General features: G+C 35.4%; 1 protein-coding gene across 4 annotated transcripts in view; it reads left to right on the top strand.

The window, feature by feature from the left end:
- LOC120523744 (protocadherin-9) overlaps positions 1 to 17,335 on the top strand; it is an 878,443-nt gene that overhangs the window by 484,093 nt on the left and 377,015 nt on the right. For 3 of the 4 annotated variants that reach the window (XM_039745318.1, XM_039745317.1, XM_039745320.1), the window contains one exon: positions 15,817 to 16,018. In XM_039745318.1, coding sequence (XP_039601252.1) covers positions 15,817 to 16,018 — 202 coding nt within the window. The remainder of the gene's footprint in view (positions 1 to 15,816; positions 16,019 to 17,335) is intronic. The other variant, XM_039745319.1, reaches the window with a different exon arrangement.

The following is a 17,335-nucleotide window of genomic DNA, read 5'->3' as shown; positions in this document are numbered from 1 at the left end:
TCATCCTTGATCTACCTTCTGTTGGTCCTTTCTTCTCTCTTAATCCCTACACCCAGGGGATATTGTTATTTTTGGGTATGATATCTACCAAGTCAGTTCTAGCTTTTTGCTGGACACAGGCTGACCTGCTTCATTTCGCCTCTAGAAAGCTTCTCTTTTCAGTCTAATTTTTCCTGAAAAGATTCATCTTTTGTCTGTCTCAGTATTACTTAAAAATAGAAAATCACAGTACAATTTATCCAGATTCTCGTAATTCTCTTAATTTTAACCAAACTCCCCTGGGTGGTGCTCCTCTCCTTGGCATGTCTGGGCATTGTTGGTTTAAAGATTTTCTGTTCATCTATTCAGGGTTATTACAAGAGTAGGAGATACAGGTTGGGTGAGGCAGTGAAGTTAATTTTTTCATTGTTTCTTTACGCTTCTCCAATTGATAGTTAATTGATGAATTTTTATTTCTTTGAATTCTGCATTTTTCTTGTTAACCTTTCATAAAAATTTGGTTACAAACCGATAACCCCTCGCTCACACACTCACTTATGGGCCAGTTTGGAATTGCTAATTAACTTAACCTGCTAGTCTTGGGGGGTGTGGGAGGGAAAAGCAGAGCACCCATAGAAAGCCTGCACAGACAGGAGGAACATTGAGTAAACTGAAAACAGGCAACATCCAAACTTGTTGTTTAAACCCAGGATGCTGAAGCCACAATGAAGCAGTGAAACCCAATATTCTACTGTGCCACGATGGAGTACTTCACAATTCAGAAAATATTATTTAAATCTTGGCATAGACACTGACTACTGTTTGTTAAATATTTTAGTATTATAGACTGCTGAATAGGAAACTGTTAAAGTATACTGAGTACTGGTTATAGTTCTGAGCAGAAAGAAGGCTTTGTTGCTTTTCACTTTCTGCTTCTTAACTCCACAATGAGACTTATCAAAGTATATAAAACATATGCCTGCCTTAAATAAGCACAAAATGTAACACTGTAAGTTAGCTCTGTAGACATAAGGGTCACGGAACAAAGGATCAAAATAGCAGCCGTGATAGCTCATTTTTTTCCAATAGAGACACAAGCTCCCGCTTTATCTGTGCAGTGTAGCAAGAGGACTGTAGAGAGGATTTTTAGGGTCATAGTATATCTGTTTGATCACTGAGAGAATCCAATTATAGGAAGATATCAGTTATTTTAGATTTCCTACAGGACATGAGACCTGATCTTCAACCAGCAATCTCAAAAGCAGTCATGTGAAACTGCAATGCACCTTACTTTTCCTAGAAAATTATTCTGCAAGAGCTATTTAAGCAACTTTACAGTCAGTTTTTAAATTTGTTAATGTCTCCTGTAATAGAAGCAGTTTCATTTTCAAAGTATTTTCAAAAAAACTACAATGAAAATGCTTTTCTGCTAAGTTTTTAGTAGCTCATAAAGGTTAACAGTATTTGAATATACAAATGAGTAACCCTATAATTTATCAAAAAGAACTCACTTATTAAGTGAGGTATCTTATTTTTCACACATACTCCAATAGGAGAATAAAAGCAAAAGTAAACATTAGAATAGTTCAGTGTGGAACATGGCCCGGACACAGACAGACGGACATCGTTTCTTCTCACCCAACACACGTTTATTTACACTATTTATATTTACAATTCAGTGCATGTCCCAGTGCCTCTTGCACCGATCCCCCAAAGTCCAGGCCTCACAGTCCAGCTGCCTTTCTCCTGGCCGCCTCCAGTCCTCTCTCCAGCTCCGACCTTCTTCCACCCGACTTCCGCTACTGAAAGAAGGGAGGCGGCCCCTTATATAGGAACCTGGATGGGCTCCAGCTGCTTCCCGGGACTCCTCCACAGACACGCCCCAGTGTGGTGGAAGTGCCGGCTGCGCACCCAGAAGCCCTCTGGGTGTCCCCTGTCTTCTTCCCCCCAGCACTTCCTGGTGTGGCAGAAGTGCTGGGCTCCAGGGTTGTTCAGGCACTGGGGTGCCGCCTGGTGGTGGCCACGGGACCCTACAGGGCTGGGCTTCCCTTTACCCGTGTCCCCCAACATAACCAGGGCGGTCACCCTCTCGCGGTCTGGAGGAGGTACAACAGGAAACAGCACACAGAACAATGTTTCTCCACTGTATTAATAGCAATGGGGGTAATTTGTAGGAAAACTATTCAACCATAATAAAGCTTGCATTGGCCTAACTAAGTAATGTTTAGAAGGGGATGGCTGTCTAAGCTTACCTTGAAAATGTGTGACTATGTTGGATAATGCTGTGCTACTGTTATGGAAAGCTGTACTGCAATCCTTTGTTTCAAAAAAGCTTTTTTTCTTTATAAGACCGAAATGAAGATTTAATCAGAATTTGGGTTTAATGTATTTCTATCCATGTCAGTAGCTTTTCTTGCTAAAATGCTGTACTTAACTGTTCATCGTCATTTCCTATGCTATGCATAATCTTCTGCTACATCACAGATCATCCATCTTCACATACGCAGTACTAAGTTCATTTGCTAGATTTTTTGTCTTTAACTGTGGTCCAAAGTCAGGTTAATCTTGAAATTAAAGATTTATGTCACAATTCAGTCAAAATATTTTATTTTTTCTCTTTGTAATATTGTCCTATTTTTGAATTGTAGTTGTTATGACAGTCTTTTTGGCTAGGGTTTGTGGCTATGCAGTATGTGCAACATGATAAAGGGTACCTAATTTAAATGTGCTCTGTTATTGTCTAAAGTTTTTTCAAAGGTATGACCTTTTTTAGCTTCAAAAAATTTGTTTTTCTGGAAGTTTATTTTGAACTTTTGTGACAATTTAAATTTTGACTTTATTTTGCTTAGTACTTCAGAGAGGTATAGTTCATTTTCTTTGGTTGCTAACCCTGCTATGTTTAAACTTCTGTTTTTGATTTGCCCATAAAACACCTATACTTTTCTCTAGTAAATATTGTGAAGGCCAGCAGGGAGGTGAGGGACACTGCAAGGGTTTTTTCTTCCCCTCCATGCCATCTGGGAGTTGGCATGGATCACTGCCTGAATCAGATGGCATGGAGCTATCCAGGAGTTGGTCCAGATCACTGCCAAGACCAGACACCAATAAGTCATCCAAGGCTAGTAATATGCTACTCCAAGTTTGAGACATTGCAGACTGCTGGAGGAAGTCATCAGGTCTGGGCTCAAGTCCTCTAGGTCTAGGAGCTCCTAAGGCACCATGGCATAAATAAAAGAACCTTTGAATCATCCAGAGCTCCATCTGACTACTTAAGGAAGAGAAAGTCCCTGACAAAAAAACAAATGGATAGACAGATGTTCGTAGTTAGCTGTGTCTGATCAACATTTAGTGCTAATTTGGTTCACACTTCAGGGATGTTGGTTGGATTCACCATGGTGGGCCTTCTTGGAATGCCTAGTTGGAATAAGTTTAACTCTTAGTTGTGGATGAGTTTCTCCCATGTCTCAGGAAATATGAAGAATTAAAAGTCTGCAACTACAAGGAAAAAAATAATTGGTGTCACTCTGAAAGATGCCAACAGTGAGGCGATCCATCTGTTGTGTTTTGTTTGGACAGAATTACAGACCAATCAGATAGAAGTTTAATATTTGCTACCACTATGGGTGGGGCTGATATAGCCACATTTCTGTTTGACCTCTAAAAGCATCATCTTAAAATGTATCCTCTTATGTTATAAAACAAACAGTTTGCATATGATTTATATTTAAATGATGACAGTTTTCTTCATTTTCCCTGTGCATTCATACATAACAAAAACAGGTGCCTTTCTGTGATGACAGACCTGGAAAGACAACTTTTGTGTGGTTCTAGGAACCACAGTGATTACAATATCAGATCCACCACCACTACAGCCATCTTAAGGACAAATTGAACAGAATATGAGATTGTCATAATTTTACATTCTACTACTGACGTCCTTTCCATCCTATTCACAAACATTACAACTGTAGTATTTTTTATTGTTGAAAAACTGATTGTCTTTAAGAGCTCTTATTACATACGTGTCAGGAATGTCCAGTTTCATCCCTTTATGTTTAGTATTTTAGATTTTGTAGAATGTGCTAAGATGGTCTCTTTCAGATTCTTCCACAAAGAAACCCCATCATGTCTACAGATGTTTTTTTATTCTACCATTCTTACAGTTTATTGTGAGCTTGTTGCTTCAGAATTAATTCCTTCCTTAATATAGCTTACATTAAATACACAGTTGTCCAGCTGTTACTCAAAAACCTAATAATAGATATTTTGGTTTTAAACCACTTCAGACAAATTTTAAAGGTTATTTTCACTTATAAAATTCTTGGGAAAAGTTGTTGCTTAGCAACTTTTATCTGTGATGAGGCACAATAATATTATTGGAACCTTTGAGTCAGATTGCTGGCCTTATCAAAATACAGAGATGGATCTTTCTAAAAAAAAATGAATGACTGTTAACGACAAACCTTAGTGCATTTCTGCGTTTGTAACTGTAGATATCATTGATGCATTTAATAGTACTGTGAATTAAATTTTAATTGATACACTTGAAAAATAGGTTGTTGTTTTCAATACTGGGCTAAACATGTTTTCTTCTTCTTTGCTTTATATTTGTGGTAATTTTTTTGCCACCACATACCTAAGGATTTGTTCACAGCTCATTTCTATCCATCTGTCTATTTATTTTCCATAACATCTTTTCCACAACAGTATTATGGAGCTCTGAAATTCTTCTCTCCATTACAGGCCAAAACAGTAACTGGTTCAGGATGGAATGCTAGTCCATCGTCCACTGAATGAACCTGTCCACACCCATGCTTGGGCAGTGAATGGTACCTAACCTGCATCTGCAGTGCCTGAGGTCATCACACTGCACAAAAGGGTTAATCAAACCCAGTAGATGTTAGTTTGATAATTCTCGGTCTATAAGATTTTACTTTTGAAACGGTTTTCTGCAAATGAACTTTGGTCACATTTTGGATTGTTTTTAAATTTCAGCAACTAGACATTTGGTCAGGCAAAAGGAGAGTTCAAATCAAATATTAATTTTGTTTTTCTGTATGCAGTTTCCACAAAAATGTAAGGCAGCCTTTACAATAATATTTTAGTACTGACTGGACAGCATTTGACACCTTCCACCGCTTTTAAATCCTTCCAGTTCTTTAACTCTACTTAGACCCTCTAAAAAAGGTGATTCTGCTTTTATATATCACATCTTCCAGCCTCTGAAAGAGCTTCTCTTTAAACATACAAACAAGGGCTTTTTTGTCATAAGTGATAAACCATTTAGATTTGTATTTTTATGCAGCAGGCTGGCATTAACAAATTACTGGCTGGGATATGCATTTATAATTCTTGATGTTTTCATACGGTTTATTTCTCAATTATATGAAGCATTCTGTTTATCCTTAGTTTTATATGATCAGTGCTTTTTCCTAGAGTAGTGATATATAAATATATATTATTATATTTCCTAATTAAAAGTGTAGGAGTCCAGAATAGCTTCTCATGCTGTCTGACTAATCATTCATTCAATAATAGTCATCAGACTCCGGATGGTTTTAAGAATGCCTGTTAAATCATAAACACTGAACAAGGATGTTTTTCTTCCAGCCAGGAAAACGATGTGAAGCTAAATTTCTCAAAAAAATAACACATTCTGTAATTACTTATAAATTTATTTGCCAATATTCTAATTATTTTTTTCACAGTACAGAGAAATGAAAAGCTGCTCCCTTTTTTGACAATAAAAAGTGTAAGGCAGGGGTAAAACATGGCCATCACAAGGTACATGGCTCACACACTCACACACACCACCATGTTCACTCACATGGAGACTAATTTAAAAACCTGCTTGGGAGGTTGGTTGGTGGGTGTATCAGAGTTGATGGACTGCTGTCTTGTTTGTTTCGTGCTGTGATCCCTCTAGGATGCATTCTGTCTCCCCTTAATCCTGAAATGATCTCAGCATATTTGAGAAAATAATGGAAAGATAGAATATACATTCACAAAGGCAGTTTACTTAGCTCCATTTTGTTTAGCTTTTGTAAAAGCTATCATCTTCTTCAGATAATGTCTGTCAAATCAAAAAGACAATCAAATTTCAAGTCTATTCTCAATGAATAAAGCTATTTATGTAAGTCTTTAAGAGTTGGATTCTAAATGAAACAGTGGACCTGATACAATATGCACACTTTATTCAGACATTTCTGAATTTGTGCTACTTAATTGCTATTAACCAGCCAAAACTTAATAAAACCTTTGAAAGTTAAAAACAAATTAATCCAACCGATTCTTCTCATTGAAACAGAGATATTTTTAGCACAACTTGTAAGCAAACATGCTTGCATACCCAAGACTTAGAGATGGATTAGTTGGGCTCAAAAGCTGTTGCCTGAAAGCTAAAAATTCTGAAACGTGGTCAAGCTAAGTTTTACTGTACATTGAAATAATTTGGGTGCTTTTAAGAAAGAATTTCAAATTCCATTTAGAAACTTGGAGACTTCCTTGTATATCTGATTGCTCAATTTCACGCCGACAATCACTCATTTTTGTTTCTCAATCAATTAAATGTACACATCTTTAGCATGTGGCAGGATAACAGAATATCTAGAGTAAATCCACACAGCTTTACCTACAGTACATTAACATTCCTCTGCAATCTATAAGTGGTGACTTAACTACACTGGCTTCAGAACTGGCATAATATCATATAAAAGTGCTCCAACAATCCTGTGAAAACCGTTACAGGAAGAAAGGCAAAGATATGGAGTGAGCAGTACAACTTGAATAAATCCCAATTAACTTTTTCTTTTGTAATTTAGAAATACTATTCTATTGCATAGAGGTAATTATAGAGTAGGTTTGCTTATGTAATGGTCTTTTATGTCACCATTAAGCGTGAGCATGTTTCATAAAAAAAAAAATAAAAATCCAGGAAACAAGCTCTTCAGTGTATGTTCAATAGAACCTTGTAATGTATCCAAAAAACAGAAGCATGGCAAATCTTTAGAGCAGCTCGGCAATTAATGTATAAGAATTTCCAAAATTTCATTTTTCTTCTTACAGCTTGAACTTGCTATATTGAGTAAGTTGTAGAAACTGTCTCTTTAATTAATGTTGGACCAGATTTTAGGTTTACTTCTCAGGCAGGCTCAAAAAATTGTAAATAGGGGTTTAGTGTTTCATCAGGGTGCGAGCGGTGCAGTTTTCCCAATCCCTTGTTGTGTGCAATCAACTCCCGCATTCCTTATGTTTATATTCAGATGACAGATTGCTACTAGTCACTTCAATTCAAAGTTGTGAATCTCTATATAGATGACTAGAGTGGGTAAAAATTCCTATGCAAAAAATATTAATGTGTAAAAAATATGGTAATGTAGTTAAACAAATGTCCTTTGTTCAGCATACTATAAGACCAAGCAGAGCCAACTCTTATTGAAATTCACAAAAGTGTTTTACATATTCTGTTACTCCATAAAGCCTAAGCACAGCTGAGTATGAACGCAACACATTATTATTTAAACATTTTATCTAGCACATACCTTGCAAAATGTGGTGCTCCCGACTAATTTAATAGAAGAAAGAATGATAGATCTACAGTGCAGCAGTAGTTAGTTTTGCAAAAACAGCCCCACAATGGGGTGCCGCAGTGGTTAATGCTGATAACTTGCGACTCCACGTGAGTGTCAGTGTGAAATTTTCACTATAATTCTCCTAATATTGATATATATTTTCCGGTTATATTTTGCTTTTGGTCCCCTTACACAACCTAATAGCATGTAAACTTTCAGTAGTTTGGTAACTGTTGTTTGGCCCAGCATGCTTTCAATGAGTATAAGCAAGAATGTGCTCTGTGATGGACTGGTAAGCTGCCCATGGTTATTCCTGCTTTTTTGTCCAATGCAGACAAGACACATAAATTGATCTAAACAGTTTCGGAGAATGTTGAGATATATGGAAGGAAAAGCTTGGCATGAAAGAAATGTAATTCATTTGGGTATAACTTTATTGCTCTCCTGGGATCTTATTAAAGAATAATTAGAAATCCCATATTCTATTGATCATAACAGAAAGAAACATCTCTTTATATATAAAACTGACTGATTAATATAAAATTAAAATGTATTTTTCATACCAAGGGGTGAATGATTTACCTTCAGATACCAGCATCCCACAAAGAATTTTTGATTGAAGATAAACTTTATCATTGAGTCAATGAATATGATCGAGTATGAGTGAATGCTTGAGAATCTTAGCAGCTTCAGCTAATTTTTGCTTATAGAGATGGCACTGAAGACAAGTGGATATGGGTTCCAGACTAGCAGGAACTGATCTGATTTATATGCATCTATTTTCTCAAGCAGTTACAGAGTTGGAAGTATGAAATAAAACCTATTCAACCTGACATTTACCCAGTCATTCTTACATTCAGTTATGAATGCATTATACCAGTCCAGGGACAATGGAAACTACATCCTAACACAGAAGCATTGGTTACAAGGCAGGAGCCAACCCTGACCATGGTGCCATTCCAGCATGATGCACACTTTCGACCCATAACTGTAAATCAATCAGGTAGTTAAGTATATTTATCTTTACGATTTGTAAAGAAACTAAAATACACTGGAAAAAAAATTCAAGCAAAAGATATTAACCAAACAAGAAATTAAACCAGAATCTGTTTGTTAGCAGCACAAACTACCCCTCAAACATGTCATTATGGTGGAAAATTTCAAACAACTTTGCTTTTTTTAACCGTTATTCTTACAGGAATCACTTTAACAAAAAGACTTAATACTCAAAATGGAATACAGCCAACATATATAATTACACTGCAACCAGGATATAGTTGCATTGGAAACGGTATTGGTTTTCAAGCAGCGCATGTAGAGTTTGTAGTTAAAGGGGTAGCCCAAAAAAGTTGCAGTTTGAGAAAGTAGAAATGTAAATCATCTCCTTTGTTTTTCAGTCTATCATATCACTTTGTCCCTATATGTTCATTTTACTTAAAAGTTTTCAGTATTTTTATTTTTCTACTATGATCCAAATAAAACGCCAGTCCACAAATGAAGGTTCTGCGTTATGTACTAGTTATACATATTTGTTCTTTTTTATTACTGTCTAGAAAAATGATCAGATCTTACATTATAATTCTTTCCATACCATGCTCAGCTGAGGTTAACAGCTGTCCAACATGTCTATCAATCTCAAAGTGGGTCAATGAGTGAAGTGTGAGTCAGCTATGGTGTTTGCTTTCTCGGATGGAGTGTAATCTAAATAAGTAGAGCAGCAGGTCATTTGATGATAAGGTGAATTAGAAAATATATTAGACCTCCATGCTAACATTTTGGCATTTTCTGAAAAACTGTAATGTTTTTAATTTAATCTGAAAGCATTCTGCTAAGGCATACAGAAAGCTGGGGTGAACATTAATAGAACACCTAAATTTCATGATTGCGAATGTTGCACTTGCCACACATTTCTTTCAAGACAAAATTTAGGAAAAAGAAGAATTCCTGCTCTAATGAAATCTTTGCTTAACACATGAAAAATATCTTGCACCTTTAAGCATTTTAATGAAACTTTTAAAAGTGAAACTAAACAAGGTCCTGCAATATACCTTGTAATTATAGTTTGTGGTAGTAAATCTTAATTCATTCATCCCTCTATTGTTTTAAAACACTTTTTCCAATTACAAGTAAAATGACTGAATGTGATGGCAGTCCAGACACTGGGCACATCCTCACACATTCACAAGAGACCATCTCAGAATTAGAAATCAACCTGATGCATACCTGGAGGAACAAAAACAACAAACCTCAAAGTCACACTCAGGTTTTCACCTGACAACTGAGCTATCATGTCACCTTCTAGGTCGTCTTCTTCTACTTTCGGCTGCTCCTGTTAGGGGTTGCCACAGCGGATCATCTTCTTCCATATTGTCCTGTCTTCTGCTTTTTTCTCTGTTACACCTGTCACCTGCATGTCCTCTCTCACCACATCCATAAATCTTCTCTTAGGTCTTCCTGTTTTCCTCTTCCCTGGCAGCTCTATCTTTAACATCCTTTTCCCAATATACTCAGCATATCTCCTCTGCACATGTCCAAACCAACGCAATCTCACCTCTCTGACTTTGTCTCTCAACCTTCCAATCTGAGCTGACCCTCTGATGTACTCATTTCTAATCTTATTCATCCTCGTCACAGGCAGTGCAAATCTTAGCATCTTTAACTCTGATGTCTCCTTCTAGGTAAACATCTATAAATTAATTACAAAATAAAAACATATTCATATATTCATACAGTACAGACATCTATAAAGTACAAAAATGATTTGTACTAAACTTTATATATATTATTATTATTTACTTGCTAGAAGCTTTAGGAAATTCTATGATCAAGATGCCTTACTATTATTTGCAGATTCCTATATATATTTTGATGACGAGACCAAAAGTGCTACACAGCAAGATGGCCTAGTGCTCTTTCCAAACATCAGGGACCACGGTATAACTTTGACCTGATCATTTATTATTTTGAACAATATTGTTATTGTTCATTCATTTGTTTATTTATTTGTATAGTGGTGTCACCTTCCCAGATGTTAAGCTGGTCCATTGTAAATATGGTATTGTGATAATTTGCCTTTTAAGTTTGCCCCCAGTACTAAGGGATATATGAGTAGCTCCAATAATCTGTTGGAAAAAAGCGCATACAGAAAATGTCTGAATGATTGAGTTAGATATTGACAAAGCACTGAATTAAATGGTTGAGCTAAATATAATTAGCATTACTGTATACACTTAAATATTTTTACATTATTCGTCTGTGGTTGTATTGTCTGTTGTTCAGCTGATATTATCATTTTCTTGATACTTCCTACGTCCCTAAAGCATCACAGTGATATTTACATTCTGTTGAATTTTTGTTTCTGCATATAAATAGCAGCACAGTTACAATATAGTATATGGAAGATGTTATACAATTCTTTTCTTGGAGGTAATCAATAATACCGAATAAATATGTTAACACAGTGTATGCAATGTGTGGGATAGAGCTATCAATAAGCATCATTCAGAAAATGACCTTTAATATTTTTAAGTAAATATATAGCCTGTCTCCTTATACATGGTGTTCAAATGAATGCTATGCTGTGTCCTTATTATCTTCAGTCTTGTGCAATAGCCTGGTCACATTAAGGGGCAATCGAAAATCCAGGCTAAACTAAATCATATTTTATTTCATTTACTGTATGGTGCTTGACAGTTTTATTAGACAGTTGCTTGAATGCTTTGATGAAAAGTACATAAAGCAAAATGGTTGCTGTTTCCTGCTTCTTAGTGTTTTATCCCCGGTTTCTTCTACATTCTTGCATTTCAAGGACATAAGCATAATCTCATAAAAGATGAGCAACATTTTAATAAAAATCAGGAGTCATGTAGACTAAGACTGTGGGAGTGTTTTATTTTGTTGTTTAAATTACACAATATAAACTGTACTGTAATGGACATATCTGTTGAATGTATGAATGCACACCATCCATTACTGATTATAAATATTGTGTGTATATATTCTTGAGACAGTTGAGTAGGGTGTATACCTGTAGATCACTGCATTTGTGTTGTGTCAAGTTTAAGTGTAAGTTTAATCATTGCTGAACACAGCTATTTTTCTTGTGTAGAGCTTATTTCAATTACTAAATACAAGATTCATTCAGTCATCTTTTTAATTCTAAAGAATTATTTAACCTTGATATTGCAAGGATATTTGCATTGCTGGAACACGTTCAATAAAGACCACCAATAAATTGTCTTCATTTATCACTTATTATTCAGACTAAGATATGTTTGGCAATGTGACGAAAAATTAAAAGTAAACATAAACACAACTGTAGAATAGACGGACAGATGGTCAAACATTTCATGTTGCTATCCTACTAATTTTCATTCTTTTAATATATAAAAATGAAATGAAGATTTGAATCACAAAGGTCGATAATCCAGTAAAATCAGAGCTGAGATCTAGAACATTTAGATGAGTATATTTCAGAGAATAGAGAGCAAAACTGTATTATACATGTCAGACACATGAATGTTGATTACTTGCTCCTCAGAGGTGTAGCAGCCACTCCAGTAAGACTTCCATTTGAGCAAAAGGCAAGCTGTGTTATCAAAGCAAGCAGTGTTATGCTATGCATAGTCAAACCTGCTTTGTTTATTTTAGATAGATAGGTAGGTAGATAGATAGATAGATAGATAGATACTTTATTAATCCCAAGGGGAAATTCACATAATCCAGCAGCAGTATACTGATACAAAGAAACAATATTAAATTAAATAGTAATAAAAATGAAAAGAATTAAAATAAAATTAATGTTCGCATTTACTCCCCCGGGTGGAATTGAAGAGTCGCATAGTGTGGGGGAGGAACAATCTCCTCAGTCTGTCAGTGGAACAGGACGATGACAGCAGTCTGTCGCTGAAGCTGCTCCTCTGTCTGGAGATGACACAGTTAAGTGGATGCAGTGGATTCTCCATGATTGACAGGAGTTTGCTTAGTGCCCGTCGCTCTGCCACAGATGTTAAACTGTCCAACTTTAATCCTACAATGGAGCCTGCCTTCTTAACAAGTTTGTCCAGGCGTTAGGCGTCTTTCATCTTTATGCTTTAATACCATTTCTAAGTTACTATTCTGGACTGAAGTTAAAGCTGGAGCAAAGCTGAAAATAAAATGAAGTAAAATTGGTAAGTCAAGTGTAAACAAACAGAAAGAATAAAAAAAATAAAGGTTAAAAAAGAAATTCTGCTAAAATTTGTAAATTCTAATAATAAGTCTGCTCAATCAAAGTAATAATCATAGCTGATGTTTTTTCACAAAGGCTGTTGGAAGTGATAGAGCGCAGCCAAAAGCCAAGCCTCTTATTGTTTCATTGTCTATTCTAGATAAGAAACAACACGAGGTCTTTGTTGCGTGTTTAGAAAATTGTATAATTCATAATTTTTACTTATGGATTTTTTATTTTTATTTATTGAATATTTGAATAATATGTTAACATTGAAAAATAGCAGTAATGATAAAATGAATTATTTACCCTAATGTCTATTTTTAATAACATTTTAAAAAATCATGTAGTTAAAAATCAAGCCTAAATAAACTTGAGGTTACAAGACAATACACTACAGCTCAAATTATGTAGAAATGGCAACGACTGGTGTCCTTTTGCTATGTTAGTTGAGGAGGATCTTTGGCTAATTGTAGTTTATATTTCGTAAACATACAATTAATGTTTATATTGATATCTCCAGCTAAAATTGTTGGCCATAATGATGTTGACCTTACTGGCCAGTTACTGATACTTTGCCAGTAAACTGTAGTGTAGGAAAAATATTGAATTGTTATAATTGACATATAATGCAGCCATTCATGCTGTATTAATATAACATAAATACTGAGTACAGTTTTTGTTCTCTCTATGCATAATGGCTGACACAGCCACATTTAGGGAACTTCTTTCTAATAAAGTTAAGTGAATTTTTTTCCTTCCCTGCATTTTTAAATCAATGATTATGAAGATCATTTCTTTATCTGGTACAACTTCAGCAGGAGAACCGAGTTGTTGTAGAGGTTTGAGAGTGCATGTGCACATCATTGTGCTTGAATTTCAACAACTTGAATAGGAAATCCGTTTTGTTAATAGAATTGGTTATAGGACATGTAAAAGAGGAAAACAGACCAATTTAAACAACCTCTCTCAATGTAAAAGTTAACTAAAAAATTAATTAGTAACTGAAGTTGCACAGACTGTTTCTCTATTTTAAGATAGGCTAGGTAAGGTTAGGTTGGGGAGCAGGCAATGATACAGCACGTTACTGCACCCACCACACACTGAAACAGTTCGGAATCCCAGTTGGCAACCTCCCAGGCAGACACAAGCTCCAGTCCCACCCTCCAGAAATGACCCTCTATCTCCCACAACCAAGTGTTACATGGGCGTCCCCTTGGCCTGGTCCAACCACTCGGGTCCTCAACAATGAAGATCCTGCAAGCCGGATCACCCTCAGGGAATTTTGCCACATGGCCGTAGTGCTGTAACTGATGCTCCCTCACAATACAGGTAATGTGTCTCATTCGGGACTCCATGAGCAACCACTCATTTGACATAAAGTCAAAGCAGCAATACCCAAAGATTCTCCGAAGAGACACAGTACCAAAGGAGTAAGATAGGTGATTTTAAAATTTCAGCAGTGATTATAAATGGGAGATTTTTCAAATTTTAAAAATGTGTACACCATGATTTAATCAATAAACTAAACTTCTCCTACAATTTTCTTTGATGAGTAAGTACTGAATTTCAACAAAATTGGTCCACTGAGAGCTGAATTTTTAATGTGGACAGATAAGTGGATAGACAGGCAGACTTCAGACTATATGGAAAAGGGGCTCCCAAGATTTCCCTTTTGCTTTGTTTACAAGTGCCCTGTTTTTTCCTACATGCCTCAAAGAGCAGAATGCTAGGCTAATTGGTGACTTTATATTGGTTCAGTGTATCTAATTATGCTTGTGTGAATTGAGTGTGCCCTATGATAGACTGGTGGTATGAACTGGGCTTCTCTTTTGAGGCCAGTGCTACTGAGACCCCAGTGTGCATGACCCTCAGTTGGATGATACCAGTTTCATTAACAGATAGCAACATTGTCAAATAAACTAATTTTGTCTTGCAGTAGACATTAATTTAAAAAAGGAGGAAGTATAGTCTGTTGTATTTTGATGTACTTTCCTTATTACATTTTTGTGTCTCTTAATTTTAATAATGATATGTACTAACTAAACCATGTTCTGGTTCTTTTTTAGATTTTTATTTAAACAGATTTTCAAATGGTCTATCTTTATTATTATTATTTAATTGTATCATAACTTATGTCTTTGTCAGGAGATTTTCACAACGTTTAGCAGCCATCATTTAAGAGATCATTATGTTTAAGATATTAGGAGATAATGTTGAAAAATGACTTTCAAAAATAAAAGTAAATCAACACCTGAGCACTGAAACTAACATCTACATTTTCTAAAGCACATAAAATGTTGACAAAAAAGTTAATGTGTTGCCTTTTTCTATATACATCACAATTGTGGTTGCTCATCATTTTGTACATTGCAAATGTTGTATAAAACTTTGCATTAGACTGTGGTTAACAGTAAAAGTCAATGTATCCTAAATTGAAATCTTTAGCAGTGCATTCAGTTTTAGTTTAGTACAACGACCACTGTCATTTTTGCATACTTTTGAAATCTATTGAAATATTTGAAAACTTTCTTACAGTGGCAGTGAGTCTGTCAAACTAAGTATTATTGAATATTACTTGTCAATGACATTATGTGAGTTCTGCATCTTAAATTATAGATTGTAATTGCTGTCTAATTAAATAAATAGTCATTTTACTGTTTTGATCATGATATGATTGATAAATACAGTGTTAAGTGCAATGTTAAGAAGAATAATGTGTGCTATATTTATAGTAAATAAAATAAAATAAAAAAGCAGATTATATTCATCAGAACAAATATAAGTTAGAAAAAAACAGGTACTTAAAACCTTTCATTGATAGTTAATTGTTCTGAATTAACTACCTCTGTTCAGCAGTGTTTAATAGACCCTACGCTATACCTACAATGTGTATCAAATTTGTAAATGTTACTGTTTGCCAGTTTTTAAATGGCTGTCCCACCTCATTCTCATCATAAGTTTCAAAAATTGTAGTTTGAAGCATAATTCCCAATTTAGGGGCTTAAGTCTGAACAGAAGAGCGGTAACAAATTTGTTTTGTGCTCTTCATTCTAGTCACAGAGGCGTGTTACATTTCACCTACCCGATGGCTCCCAGGAAAGCTGCAGTGACAGTGGCCTAGGGGACCATGAGCCTGTGGGCGGTGGAACTCTGATCTCACACCCTCTTCCTCTGGTTCAGCCGCAGGACGAATTCTACGAACAGGCCTCGCCGGACAAGAGGACTGAAGCGGATGGCAACTCTGATCCCAACTCTGGTGAGCTCCTTCTTATTAATTATGCTCTTTGTTGCAATAATTGAATGAACTATGTTCTTATATTAAAATGTGTGTTTTAATTTTTACTGCATGAATACATTATTTATTTAATAAAACCTGGCAATCAAAAAGTATGAATTTTTTTTTCAGAACAAACTTTTTTTATAGTACAATATTTTTACGAGTTTGGATTCTTGGTATGCTTCTAATTAGCCAATCCAAAAGCAAAATATATATAGTGCAAGTAAAATATTCAAGTATACACATTTGTTTATTGCCTGAGATGAAATTATCAGTTTTGCTGAAAGTTTAATTCAAGTGCAGTGGAAAATGAAGTCTTCATTTGGTCATTTTTGAATTGCATGTTTTCACAATAGAAGACCTACAGTACTTATAAAATAAGCAGACAGGCTAGGAAGCATGGCATTATATTTCAGGAGTGGGTTCAACTGAAGCCTGTTGCATTATGTCATAAGTACTGCTTACTGTAAATGTTGACTTTAAAGTTTAAATGTGGGGAAGTTTCCAGTCTAAATGGAATGAGAGTGATTACTAAGTTTACCTACTAAAGAAATGTTTCTTTAACTCAATGGGTTCAGCAGATAACTTGCTTTACCAATCATATGGAAATACTTATATACATTGATAAATTGTGTCATGGGATTAGAGGATTAAAAAATATATATATATATATAATCTGGTCCAGATTCTGGAGAGAATGTGACTGAGCTTGTTGATCAACATGTAGCTATCAACCAACAGCTGGAATTTTCTGTTAGTGTGAAAGGACCTTCATTCTCATTATATATAGTTGTCAGCACTTAGTAAACTAATCAGCAATAAAGATAGTGTATTGAACCAAACACTTGTTTAATGTTTGATATAGTCCTCCAAACTGTCTTTTTCCATTTGGGATGCCTGGAGTGGACTGAGCTGTACCCTCTTTTGTGAATATAAGTAAACAGGCATTCTTGCATTTGTGTACATTCATACTTCTGAATGTGGCATAGCCAGAAGATGGGGGTCTTTTTTTCTCTTTTATTTGAGTAGTGTTTGGCCACCTCAGTGTCACGATCTTTTCCACATTCATGTCCTGGTTAACAACTAGATAAGAAACAAGGACAAGGATGGAAGCATCTGGAGTTGCCAATCCCTTTTTATTGTGTTTTTTTTTCCTGGGTTGCTGGTACAATTAGAACAAGGTAATGCAGAAAGCAGAAAAAGATTTAAATTTATAATCATTAAAATAATTGCTGTAGTATTTCCACCTATTTTTTCTACTGTATTTAACAGCTGATATGCATAATACATGTAGGT

The sequence above is a fragment of the Polypterus senegalus genome, chromosome 2 (assembly GCF_016835505.1).
Source record: "Polypterus senegalus isolate Bchr_013 chromosome 2, ASM1683550v1, whole genome shotgun sequence".
NCBI lineage: Eukaryota > Metazoa > Chordata > Cladistia > Polypteriformes > Polypteridae > Polypterus > Polypterus senegalus.
This window is presented reverse-complemented; position numbering and strand designations above follow the sequence as displayed.